The 13,292-nt window shown below is 40.0% G+C and overlaps 2 protein-coding genes across 2 annotated transcripts; both read left to right on the forward strand.

Moving 5' to 3' along the window:
* The first annotated feature begins 75 nt into the window (after positions 1–75).
* fap (fibroblast activation protein, alpha) lies at positions 76–9,768 on the forward strand. The gene is made up of 26 exons (XM_086221206.1): positions 76–386; positions 500–581; positions 1,436–1,525; positions 1,619–1,713; positions 1,799–1,873; positions 1,987–2,039; positions 2,185–2,257; positions 2,492–2,612; positions 2,685–2,839; positions 3,525–3,622; positions 3,725–3,854; positions 3,975–4,013; positions 4,100–4,198; positions 4,279–4,349; positions 4,439–4,492; positions 5,193–5,317; positions 5,482–5,532; positions 6,120–6,218; positions 6,579–6,648; positions 6,735–6,929; positions 7,079–7,133; positions 7,208–7,307; positions 8,604–8,662; positions 8,763–8,835; positions 9,026–9,099; positions 9,317–9,768. Exons 1-26 carry the CDS (start codon positions 384–386, stop codon positions 9,416–9,418), a joined length of 2,241 nt encoding a protein of 746 aa, XP_086077332.1. The 5' UTR covers positions 76–383; the 3' UTR covers positions 9,419–9,768.
* A 1,023-nt stretch (positions 9,769–10,791) lies between these two features.
* On the forward strand, positions 10,792–12,161 carry gcgb (glucagon b). Its single transcript, XM_086221207.1, has 4 exons — positions 10,792–10,867; positions 10,980–11,079; positions 11,427–11,582; positions 11,686–12,161. Exons 2-4 carry the CDS (start codon positions 10,985–10,987, stop codon positions 11,804–11,806), a joined length of 372 nt encoding a protein of 123 aa, XP_086077333.1. The 5' UTR covers positions 10,792–10,867; positions 10,980–10,984; the 3' UTR covers positions 11,807–12,161.
* The last annotated feature ends 1,131 nt before the right edge of the window (positions 12,162–13,292 follow it).

Here is a 13,292-nt window from a genome sequence, read left to right on the forward strand (position 1 = left end):
TTCGCCAGAAGTACCTTCAGGCTCAGGCCCTAAAAAAAAAAACCCAGAACAACCACATGTTGAATAGACGTGGAAGTTGAGGAGAATTTCTCAGCATTCTTTAATGTGTTGAGCGAATGACTCGGTGGAAAAAAGCCACTTCCCAGATAGATCAGCAAGTTGAGCAGGCGGTCGGTCAGACTCCGAGCCGAGCCATCCTCGCCTTCCTCTCAGATTCTTCCCAGGAATGCGACGGGGAGTGTGAGAGGTCTGCTTCAACTTCCAACAAGGACGAAGCTTGACTCCCTTCGATGCTGAGCTCATTCTTTAATAGTGAGGTTATTCTAAACTTCATGTGACCGGCCGATGAGGACTGTTAGAGAGTGAGAGACTTCTACAGCATCATGGTCAGTAAGTTCATCGAGCTTCTGCGTGCAATTAGAAGACCGAGAAAGAGAGTGGGGGGGTCGGATTTGTTGTCAGAGAAGAATTTGGCAACTTTCCTGTCACCTTTTCACAGGGCTGCAGCAAGGTGCTGTGGGGGCTGGTGGGGGCGGCTGTCGTCGTCACATTAATAACCATCCCGGCCGTTTATTTCAGCAGTAAGTAAACTTGTACTTGTGCGTCAGCGTCCGTGCTGTCCGTGCGTTTATTACGGAGGAAAGGCAGCTTTTATTTCTTCTTCTTTCAACGGAGTCCCTCCCTCTTGTGCTTCATCGTTACTGTGAGAACACATTTATTGCTCTGTTAAGAAGTTTGGTTTTCTTTTACTTTTTTTCTAAAAAAAAAAAATAAATAATAATTTTATTTATTTTTACTTCATGAAAAAAAGCAAAACAATAGCTATGTTTTTATGGCATTGGTGGTGTGATTGAAATGGCGCCACCTCGTGACGTAGTTAGATAGATCGATAGATAGATTCTAATTTGTAATCAAACGTGTAACGTCACACTGCACACTTCACGGGCTTGTTTTTAATTAAGACACTAACATCTTTTTTCTGGACATTTTGCTTTTTTCCACTTACACTTATTTAATTGTTGTTTTTTTTTGCTTGTAATAAGTGAACTACTTATATTTCTTGAAATAAGACCATATTGTCCTTAAAATAAGACCTTATATTTTACTGAGATGCAGCAGTAGTATGAATTATGAGGAGATTTACATTGATTTTACTAGAAATTAGACAAATATACTTGGTAAGACAGTTTTTTTGCAGCTCAGATGGAATTGTTCACATCATGCAACTTTTAATTTATAAATAAATACAAAATGAAATAATAAAATAACAAATATTCAAATAGTTTCATATTTCTGTTAGTTTCTACTGTGGTTAGATTACGACTCCTGCGATTCTTAGTGTTTGTGTTTTTACTGGAATTTCAATCGGTGAAAACAATTTGTAGTCAATTTTCAGTCACTTGAAGTGATGTCATCCACCTCCACGTCTTTTCAGAGTCTGATGGGACCAAAAGGCCTTTTACCCTTGAAGATTATTTCAATGACACTATTAGGTGGAGGTCCTACAATCTATATTGGATATCAGGTATTGCCATAAGTCCAATTACCTCTTCTGTCCTGCTCTTAATGACGATATTTGAATGTTCATTTGTACAAATCTTGTCCTTTTTATGTGCAGATAAGGAGTATCTGCACAAAACCCGAGATGGGAATATCTTCCTCCACAATGTCGAGGCGAACGAGGAGTCCCTCTACCTGAGCAATTCAACCTTTGTAATATGCATACTTCTAAATTTACAATTTCATATTTATACATGCAGCCTTAAGATATAACAAGCTAATATAATCTCTGCTGTAGGCCCGAGTGGATGCCACAGATTACCTGCTGTCAGCCGATCATAAATATGTCGCTTTTGAAAGTAATTACACAAAGGTGAGAAAGGCCTAGTGGATGTTCTCCAGCAGAGCAGAGCATGTCTCTTTTTACTGTTAACATCCCCTTATTCTCTAATTTATTCATGAAAGTTTGTGTTTGGTATCCTGCAGCAATGGAGACATTCATTCTCAGCCTCGTACTCCATCTACGAGAGAGAGAGTTCGTGAGTAGCTGCGTTTTACTGTGGAGGGCTCACTGATATTCTGTTATGATTTTACTCTGGACTAAATTCTTAAATCGTCTTTCTAATGACAGCGAGAGATTTGCTCTCTAGCACTCTCGTGATTACATCTTCTACTTTGTTGCAGAACGTTTCTTACACCCGTGAATCTTCCTTCTGTTGTGCAGTACTTTGCCTGGGCCCCGACAGGAAACAAATATGTGGGTTTACGCCTTGTTGCCATATTGCTTTGTCCTCACATTCTCATGATATTTTTGTGGCTACTTCAGCATCGTTGGCTGTGAGGTATGCTGCCCTCACGGGTGAGGCAAGAGGAAGTCAATCGAATCTGGCAAAATAAATATCAGAAAGGCTGCTGTTCACAGTCTGGTTGAACCTCTCTGTCTCGTCTAGGGCTTTGGAGTTCTAAACTGTGACTGTATTATGTTTTTCAGGCTTACGTCTCAGACTTCAACATATTTTTTAAACCTGATGTCAATGCTGAAGCTGTGCAAGTGACCAACAATGGGAAAAAGAATGAGATCCTTAATGGTGTTGCTGACTGGGTGTATGAGGGTAAGCTGGGTTTAAGCGATGTATACATCTATGGGTCTATATGGAAGATGTTAATTGTTTGTTTTCTATCAGAGGAAGTGTTTGCATCAAACGGGGCAATATGGTGGTCTACAACCTCAAGATACTTGGCCTATGCAGAGTTTAACGATACAGAGGTTGTCAAAGTGGAGTATTCTTGGTATGGAGCTGAGCAATACCCTCAAACAGTGGTTCTTCCTTATCCAAAGGTGGGATTTCTTTCTTAAACTTGGATTGTAAACAACAGGCAACATAGTCACTGGAAGGGTCCTGCACGAAAAGACAATATTGAAAGGAACGCACCAACTTTTAGGGAAATTTTGTCACATGTAACGGCAGACCTCTAGTTATCTTAGCACAATGAATAGAAGTGGAAGGAGAGTGTTAGCACAGCTCCTTCAATCAGTGAATAGATAAGGTTCAGGGTCTTTGTCCAGGTGCATCCAGGAGCTATTACCCTCATCCTTTCTCACAAGAGAGCCATGATTAGTAGTAGCTGTTGCTTCTCTAGCTGCTGACAAAATAAAAAATCTACGGAGGAGCTGGCCAATCAGGACACTCAGGCTGCGTGTCTGATAGTAAGATTGCAATATTGAATTATTTTGAAATGTTTTAAATGTTTTGAAATATTTTGGATAAGAGTATTTGATGATTGTTGACTGGGGTATGCTTATGCTTCCCACTTCCACTCCACTTCATTATGCTAAGCTAACTAGCGGTCAGCTGTTTGTATGGCTCTGAGGAAGATGGAAAATGTGTGTATTTTCCAAATTGTTGAAGTGTTCCTTAAAATACCACACTTACACGCACAATTCTCTCTTCACATAGTCCCTCAATATTTACCTCAGTATGATTTTTTTATTCGGAATAATGTATTTATGTGTTTTGGGGTAGGCTGGTTCAAAGATTACCAAGGTGAAACTGTTTGTGGTCGACAGTACAAATCCATCTCGCCGCACACAAGTGCTCCCGCCGGCCTCCATCATATCAGGGTCCGTATTCTGGAGACTTTATCGCATCAATTTGATAACAGTGGCCTGTGTAGTAGTTTGTGGTCTGTGAAAACCTTGTCACTTTCTGTTGCTTCTACTCAGTGATCACCTTTTGTGCTCAGTGACCTGGGTTACAGATGAACGCGTCGCTGTGCAGTGGCTCACGAGGAAACAAAACTATGTGATTGTGCAGATTTATGACTTTGATGGAAGCAACTGGAAGGAGAATCAGGTAGCTGTCAATTATCTGGTGACTTGTGTGTTGAAAAATTACTAATATCTGATGTCAATGCACTGATTTCCAAGGAGAAAATGACCATTTGGTGTTGTTCGATGTTTCCAATCCATGTAGAAATTTGAGCAAACAAGCAAGACAGGCTGGGTTGGCCATGTAAGTTACTGAAAAGTGACTGTTAATTGACATAATTAACTCTTGGATTTGAAGTTTGACTTTATATTCTGATCTCTTTTTTTCAGTATGTACCTTTACCTCTTTTCTTCGCTGAAGATAAAATCAGTTTCTACAAAGTGATGAGCGACACTAGCGGCTACAAACACATTCACTATATAAAAGATGTGAGTGTTTTTAATTACGTTTGTGATTCACCTCATATCTTTGGTGTAAAGTGCTATGCTTATTAATGTTTCATTTGAAGGGAAAGGCCACGCCTGTCACCTCTGGGAAGTGGGAAGTCATCTACATATCCAAATTAACAAAAGATGCCATGTAAGTGTGCATTTCTGCTGCACTTCAAAAAAAACGTTAGAAAAAGAATACATGTGTATATCTGACTTCTGCAAAACTCTTCTCCACAGATATTTTGTGAGTAATGAATATCAGGGAGTACCTGTAAAGAGAAACCTTTACAAGTAAGGATTTTTTTTATGCATATAATCGCTTGATGTGCTTTTTTGTGGGTCTGTTTTTTGGTTTATCATGCTATTTAAAGCAGTACTTGAGCACAAAGCAAAAAGCGAATGCAAAAAGCCAATCATATAGTTTGAAGCTAATGGTGCCCCATAGCCAACAACAAAACTGTCCGAAAATAATTATTTACAGACTCTTTTGCGCATCTTTTGGTCCAATCCACATCGTCCTTGTCCGGCTCAGTAGTCGTCTAAACGCTGATCACGCTGTACACTGAATCATTCCTCCTTCAACACTGAGAACCATGAAAATGTTGTTGCACCAACAGCTCCAATGAACAAGTAATAAGTGATTGAGTTTGTCAGTGGACGTTTTTTTTAACATTTCAGTTGGCCGTGGAGCGCCATTAGCATCAAGCTAAATGTACGTGTCTGGCTCTTTCTGCATCCTGGAGTCACAAAAAAGTGATGCAGTTTTTTTTTCCTTTTTTTTTAAGTTGTTGTTATCTCAAGTCACCTATATGTGAGGACACATTTTGGATGATGTATTGCTTTAATGCTAATTAGCAGAATTCTGTTTAATAATTGTGTGATTATGGACCATAGGATGACTTAGCAAACACATAAGCTGTAGCTAATCAGGCTGCTTATAAAAAGAGAAACTGTCATGAAGTGAAACAGTTGCTTCTTGTTTGTTCATCAGGGTCATGATTGGAAGCAGCCCTTCCACCCCTCAGTGCCTCACCTGCAACCTTCACGGTGACAGGTGTCAGTACAACTCAGCTTACTTCAGCGTTGACGCCTCCTACTACCGCATGGACTGCTACGGTCAGTTAGCCAGGCCTTCTTAGGCAATAAATCAGCTATGGTGCGTGTTTGGGAATGGTCTGTGGCAGTGTTGCGCATCTTTGAACCGCCATCCCAGCTCATCTTTAAAATTGCACGTAAGACTTGATGTGTAATCAACTATACTTCTATGTCTTTGTTTCCAGGTCCTGGATTGCCCCTCTACACACTCAGGGACAACCGGGGTCCAGGTGCACGTATGTATACACACTTGATCATTACTATTGCATGGTTACTTACAACCATGGCCATCTTACTTTCTCACAGACTGACATGATTATTTATGTATTTGTATTGTTAATTTGATTGAATAATTCCAGTTTCAACAAGTTGGCTGCACGTGACAGAATTACACATTTTCTGTCTCTGTTGCATCGTGTTTAAAATGAGGACTTACAGCGAGGTTGGTCATTATATTTGTGATTTTTTTTTCCTTTTTATTTTGAAATATTTAAAGCTATATCATATCAGATTTGTCTCTCTGCCTCTGTTTTCTTTGTAGCTGTAGGTGGGAGACATCTCCACTAGATGAAGGGATTAGAATCATGGAATATTTATATTCTTGTAGTTTTCATGTATTTGTTACCCGATGCAGACACAGATGCAGATCGGTGCAGAGCAGCTCATACTGAGCTGTTGTGAGTTTAAAATCTATTAGATGTGAAAAATGTATTTGAGTTCCTGCTGAAATGTATTTATATTTTGTGTTTGGTTTTTATACTTTTTTTTTTTTTTTTTTTTAATACATGTGCGGGCCAATAAATCCAGTATCTTTGTTTTTCAGAGCTTTCCATTCTTGAAGACAACAGTGAACTGGAAAATATCCTATCGGAATTCCAAATGCCAACAATGCAGTATGGTACCTTCAAAGTTGCAGGATTTGGTGAGACAATATACATTTGGTCGAGCTAAAAGCTGAGATTCGGCTTGCTTGTCGTTATAACTTTTTTATTGCTGCTATCTTGAGATGGCCAAGCTATTTTTCTCATGATGATGAGGTGATTTATTCCCCTAAAGCAATGTCAAACACTTCTGTTCTGAGCTTCAGTGCGTTTCCTTTTATGACTTTGAGGCTTAAGTACAATTTGTTGATGTGTACTGAAGTATTAGTCATCTGAAGAAAAAAACACAACAATGAGCACAATGTTCAGTAGATAATTTCAGAAATCTCAGGTTGCAAATATTTCATTCCGCATGTCGAAATTTCACCACTTTGACATTGACCATCTTTCCTTGCCGACAGATCTTTGGTATCAGATGATGTTACCACCAAATTTCAAGAGGTCTAAGAAATATCCTCTTCTTATTGATGTGTAAGTGAACAGACATCCTCAGATCTCCATCCCAAAATGATTTAGTGAAAACGTTGTACGATATGTGCCACCGCTGTCACTCGCAGGTACGGTGGTCCCTGTAGTCAGAGGGTGGACTATCGTTTCAAGCTGAACTGGGGCACCTACCTGTCCAGCTCACACGGGATCATCATCGCCAGCTTTGATGGAAGGGGAAGCGGTTACCAAGGTGATGAGATACTGCATGCCATCTATCACCGCCTTGGGACGTTTGAAGTGGAAGATCAGATAGCAGCTGTGAGGTAAAGTGTGTGTGTGTGTGTGTGTGTGTGTGTGTGTGTGTGTGTGTGTGTGTGTGTGTGTGTGTGTGTGTGTGTGTGTGTGTGTGTGTGACCTTGATGGTGTCCCATTAATCATGAGGTGACTCTTTTCGCATATCTGCGTGTTTTAGGAAATTCATCGACATGGGTTTTATCGACAAAGACCACATCTCTATATGGGGCTGGGTAAGATTTGCTTCTTCTACATTTTGACAATTTGCTGTTACTATTTGACATTTTTGGACTCCTTTTATTTTCAGTCTTACGGAGGTTACGTCACCTCAATGGCCTTGGGTGCTGGAACGGAGCTGTTCAAATGCGGGATAGCAGTTGCACCAGTAGCCAAGTGGGATTATTATGGTGGGTGTACATGCATGCTACAACATGTGTACAGGTTTGATGCAGTTTTGCTGTAAATAGAGTTTTTTTTTTATTCAAAGGGAGCAAACAAAAAAGAGTTTAAAAAAATCATTAGTGGAACAACATTTTTTTTATGATACTTGTAGGTTTGGGAAGCTTTTTGTACTACTTTCCTCTGTTGTAGCCTCCCTGCTTTTTGCTGTCTCCTCATGTAACCCTGGTGTTGGCCTCTCTAACTGATGCCTGCTATCCAACCAGGCAAACACTTTTCTATGAAAACACTCTTCTTGAATTCATCTTACTGCAAGGTTTTTAGATGTAATCTACAAACATTTTGGTTTCGTGTCATGATTGGTTTCAGCATTTATAAATCACAGAGTGACTGAGATAGAAAGCATTGGGTTTTAATTATGTCTGTAAGAATACTTTATTTATCCCACACTGGGGAAATTTACAATTTACTGTTTGTTCCATTCTCATTCTCACAATATCTCAGTTACGCCTCAAAGGAATTTTACAAGTTTGAAGATCACTTTGACTTCTTCACATTTTTGGCACTGTGAATGTTTTTTTTTTTTTTTTTTTTGTGAGTTTTGATGGATTCTTTTTTTCAAAATTCAGTCCAAACATTCACTTGGACTCAAGAATTTGAGAATCAAGGTCACTGGGAATGTACTAAGTAACTTTTGGAAGGATCCACAAGTTAAATATGAGGAAAAAAAAGTCCCACAAACTAATGATATGACATGATATAACCCAAGAGGTCAGTGTGACATCGTACACTTTTCTTGAAATGATTCAATGTACTTTCAGTGTCACCTTGAGAGAATAGTGAGGAGAAGAAACGTTATTAAATTCCTCTATAGTCTGCCCTTCATATGGTATTTTATATGAGTATGGACACACACGGACGGTAACTTCAGCTGGCCTTGACCAAGTCATACCACCACAAGGTCATGATCGTGGTTTAATCGCACCGGGCTTCACGCCTGCAGATTCTTTTTATCTGGCAAGTGATCTGTTTTTATACTTCCCTGAAATATTTTATTCTTTGCCAAAAAACTATATTTCCTATTGCCCCCCCCCATGCAGACACAATAAATAACACTGTCTTAAGGCTGTCTAAACATTATTGCACAGCACAGTCTTTCTGCAGAACACACTACTCCTCCCTTGATGCTGAGCTATGTGCAGAAGGTTAACATTTCCATTCAGCTTATTATTTCACATTAAACTGCTTTTCTCCCACTGATGAATGTATGCATTTGTTGGTGGTTTTTTTTTAATCTGTTGCAGATGCAGTGTACACTGAACGCTACATGGGCAAACCCACAGAGAATTACGACTTTTACAAAGTAAGAATGACGGTCAACAGAATCCCAGTCATGTTTTTTTTTCACTGAACTAAACACTGAGTACTTTACTGAGGCTGCGAATGTCATTTTTGTTTAACAGAACTCAACTGTGACAGGCAGAGCAAAGAACTTCCAAAAAGTGGGTTATCTGCTGGTTCACGGCACAGCGGATGGTGAGTTCGGTCATTTCACTCCGGTACCTTTGATCTTGTGAACACGATGGGGTGAGGACAACGTGATCATGGCATGTATCAACTCAACTCTGTCGGTTGAGATGGAAATTTGTGTGTGTGTGTGTGTGTGTGTGTGTGAGAGAGAGAGAGAGAGCCCTCATGTTCAGTCACAACTGTGTGTTTCCTGTAGATAATGTCCATTTCCAGCAGTCAGCACAGATCTCCAAAGCTCTGGTGGACGAGCAAGTGGACTTCGAGGTGATGGTAAATATTGGCTCAGGGAAGTGGGCCTGTATTGACCGTGAAGGTGTTCATTAAATAAACAGTGGAAATGGAAACTTCAGATGGAGACTCATACTACGGCTCTTTTTTATTATTATTATTATTATTATGAATAGGGAACACAAGGTCTTGATTGTTTTCTTGAAAATGCACAATTTGATGAAGCCGTAAACTAATCTAATTCTGATGTCGATTGCAGTGGTACACCGACAAGGACCACGGTCTGAGAGGATCCTCCTACCACCATATATACACCCTCATGAGTCACTTCCTGCAAAAATGCCTCCTTGATCCCAAATAGATGTGAAGAATGTGCATTTATTGTAACATTACCACATTACCACATTTTTAAAAAATAATTTGTGCGTTTTTTTTTTTTAATCAAACTGCTAAATGTCTGGTTGAATCTTTTGTGGACATTTAATATGCAACAGATATTTGATTGCTTGAACAAATGAGTATTTTTATGTGGATTCTTCAAGTTTAATAAAAATATCTGACATGTAAGCATGCACCGGAAAATATATGATCGTGTGAATATGGTAACTTATGGTAGTGTAAAACCACTGCACTGATTTGGTGTGGAGAGTTATCATTCGTTGTTGCAGTCATGTTCTAATGAAAATGAAATAAACATTTTTTTGGAATATTTCTTTTATCCGTTGCATTCAAGTTTTTAACCACTCTCATATCTTATTTAGAAAAGATGCTTCTCTCTCACAGGGCCACATAAATATTTTAAATATCATATATATGTTTTACCCGTCCAGGGTCCAGGGTGAACCCCGCCTCTCACCCAATGACAGCTGGGATAGGCTCCAGCCCCCCCAGCCACCCTTAACAGATAAGCGGTATAGAAAATGGATGGATGGATGAATATATGTTTGATTTTTTTATATATTTATATTGAATTCAGATTTTCACATGCTCAATTTTTTCAAATATGATTTTTCCTTTTTGCTTCTTGCACTTTAAAAATTGTATTTCAGCAATTATTTTTCATTCATTAGCAGTCTATCATCTTTACATTTGGTACTTCGTTTTTCCATATGTGCAGTTTCCTCTTCACATACTTTGCAGTTATGAAAAAGGAAGTTCTGCATTTTTTTAAAAATTCTCAATAAACAGCAGAAAGCCACGAGTGTATAAATGCTCACACCATGTCTTACATTCAATTAAAATGAGTTTTTTTCATCATGCTAATTCTGTGAGCATCCTTTTAAAGACCCTTTTTTTATACACATTTATAGTTTATTCATTTAGATCATATTTACATTTTTTTTACTTTTTCTCCACACATACTTTTCCCTGTTAGTATACTTTGCAACAACGAAAAAATAAGGACTGCATTTTTTTCCTTAAATCCCCAAAGACACCGAGCATCTTAACGTTCACTTCTCAATGCTCGATTCTGAGTAGAATCCAGACTGACATGTGGGTGCAATTGAACATTGTTAAATTTGTCAGCGTGGACGAAGTGAGGTCTGAACAGCTTCTACCAGCCAGAGTGCTACTTGTGTTTGTTAAAGTCAAATACAGTCAGTGGACCGAGGCAGAGGCTGATTAATGGGTTGAGAGTAACAGATAATGTGACGGAGGAGTCACCTGGGAGAACCCTCCTCTGCTCATCTATATAAGCCAGAGCCCACCGAGAGGGACCATGAAACAGCTGAAGAGGCTCAGAGAGAAGGAGGCCACCCTGTCAACACACCCACTACATCTCCCTCAGACACTGGAGGAAGGGTCACAGGTGAGAATTTTGCCTCATCTCAAATATTCAATATTTAAATTATTCTTATTCTTATTTTCAATAATTATTATTTATCAAAACTGCTTCCCTCCTTTCTTTCCTGATCATTCAGAAACCATGAAAAACATTCACTCTTTGGCTGGACTTCTGCTCCTCATCATCATCCAGTGTAGCTGGCAGGTGCCTGACCAGGACACAGACCGGAACTCCATGTAAGACCATTTTGTCGTTCACCGTCGGAGGAGCTCGGACAGGGAAGGACCCAGCAGAATTCTCTGCATAACAACAGTTTTATGGCTCTCTGTCTCATTGAACATCGATTGTTAAAGACTAGAGCTCTTTTTGACTGTCACTCGATCTTTTTTTCTTTGCTTGACATGTATTTAATCGTAAAGCAGCAAAGACATAGAATACTTAACTGCATCTGTTTTATCTGCTGTTGTCATTAATGGAAGGACACCCACAGAGAGAGAGAGAAAGAGAGAGAGGGGAGAAAACATGACAGTCATTTCCATCTTAAGTTGAATTATGTCCTTTTCCCCCCTCGTTTGTTTTCAAGGCTTCTAAGCGGCAGCTCAATTTCAAGTGAACCCGTGGAGCTTCCAAACATGAAGAGACATTCAGAGGGAACATTTTCCAACGACTACAGTAAATACCTGGAGACGAGAAGAGCTAAAGACTTTGTTCAGTGGCTAAAGAACTCTAAACGAAACGGGTGAGTGTCCTCATCACGCTTCTGATTTACAGAAACTGGAGTCAGACCTCAACTATGCACGCATTACTCTGACTGTACCACCCAAATCCATCCCTGTCAACAGAAGTCTAATCAGACGCCACGCAGACGGCACCTTCACCAGCGACGTGAGCTCCTACCTGCAGGACCAGGCAGCAAAGGATTTCGTGACCTGGCTGAAGACTGGCCGAGGCAGACGAGAGTAGACGCCACCACATCTGCCATCACGCCCAACAATAATGCAACAACCCACTCTGACTTTGTGCCGTTATATGTTTCACCATCTGTACTGCCCTTTTCCTTGGTATTGCTATTAAATTCTCCTCATAAGAAGCTCTGCTGGCCTTCAGTGGTTGAAGGAAATGTCAAGAAGTACAAATGGAATGTGTCTCACCAATGAATTTTTGTTCTTCATCAAACGTATTTTGGTATTTTCATCTTCCCTCTAGAATTAATATAGTATGTGACAATCAAACTACTGATCTGAATCACAACCTCCAGTACAGTTTCAATATCTTTGTTATAATTCAGATAAAGGTCATATTTTCAATAAAAGAATCTCTTCAGTCTATGACTTCCCTCTTTTAAATATGTAAAAAGAAAAGAAGTGTGACATTGATTTACACACATGACAACAGGAATTTCAAACATCTTTGATAATCAGTCTGCAAATAAGAAGAGAAAAATGTCTCGAGCACCTCCATGAAATATCGTTGATGTGACTGTTGATGTTTGGCCGAGAGAAAATGTGCATCCTGGGAGTGTTGTTAAGTTGTGTGTGTGTGTGTGTTTGGGGGGGGGGGGGGTACGAGGTAACAGGATGACGTGTGTCACTTGTCAGCTGTTCACTGGAGAAAAAATGTCCCAGAGAGGCTCCGACAGCAAACAGACGAGGGTTAATGAAAGAAAGGAAACATCCCGTCAATCAAGTGAGACTTGTTGGGAACAATGACGGGGTCGACGCTCTTGAGAAACAACGGGATAATTCACAGGAGCCAACAGCTTGACGTGCTTTGGGATGTGTCACCGCTCTGAGCTGTCACGCCAAACCATCTGCCGGCTACAAAAACCTCTGCCCACTCCAGGATAGGTGCAGTAGGCCGGATTTGTGAGGGTGATAAAACGGGATAAATCTTTATGGTGCACTGAGATTTATAAATGGTGTGATTTGCAAACATTTACAGTTTAATCTTAAAGATGTGATCAAATTGCTGGTATTAGAAACACAAGGGAGATGTGGTGGTGTATCCACCTGATGCAGAATTCTCCTCCTCACAGCATGACATCCATCCCTCAGCGCTCTGGTGAGGCACACGGTGCACATTTAAAAAGACATCCATTCAAATGAATAATCCACCATGGCCGGCACAGGAAGTGAAGATACATTTCTCAAATGAAGCCTGAACTTAAGCAATCAACTAAGCAAATCAATCAAAACATATCAGACATATTTAAGATAGCGCAAATGCTAATTGGTTCAATGGACTGCTACAGGAAAGGAGGGACTAGATTGGACCGTACTGAAAATGTATGAGGTGACACCCAGGATGTAACTCCAGTTCAGTGGGTGTTCTCCGACAGATGAACCCTTCACTGGAGGCTCGGGAGCCACGCATCCTCATCAGTCCTTCCTCCGCACCTTCATCAAGGACCACCTGCCTGAGGGTTTTGTGCTGCCTTTCATCAACAGAC

The sequence above is a fragment of the Aulostomus chinensis genome, chromosome 12 (assembly GCF_037954235.1).
Source record: "Aulostomus chinensis isolate RoL2024-O1b breed Wild chromosome 12, RoL_Achi_v1.0, whole genome shotgun sequence".
Classification (NCBI taxonomy): Eukaryota; Metazoa; Chordata; class Actinopteri; order Syngnathiformes; family Aulostomidae; genus Aulostomus; species Aulostomus chinensis.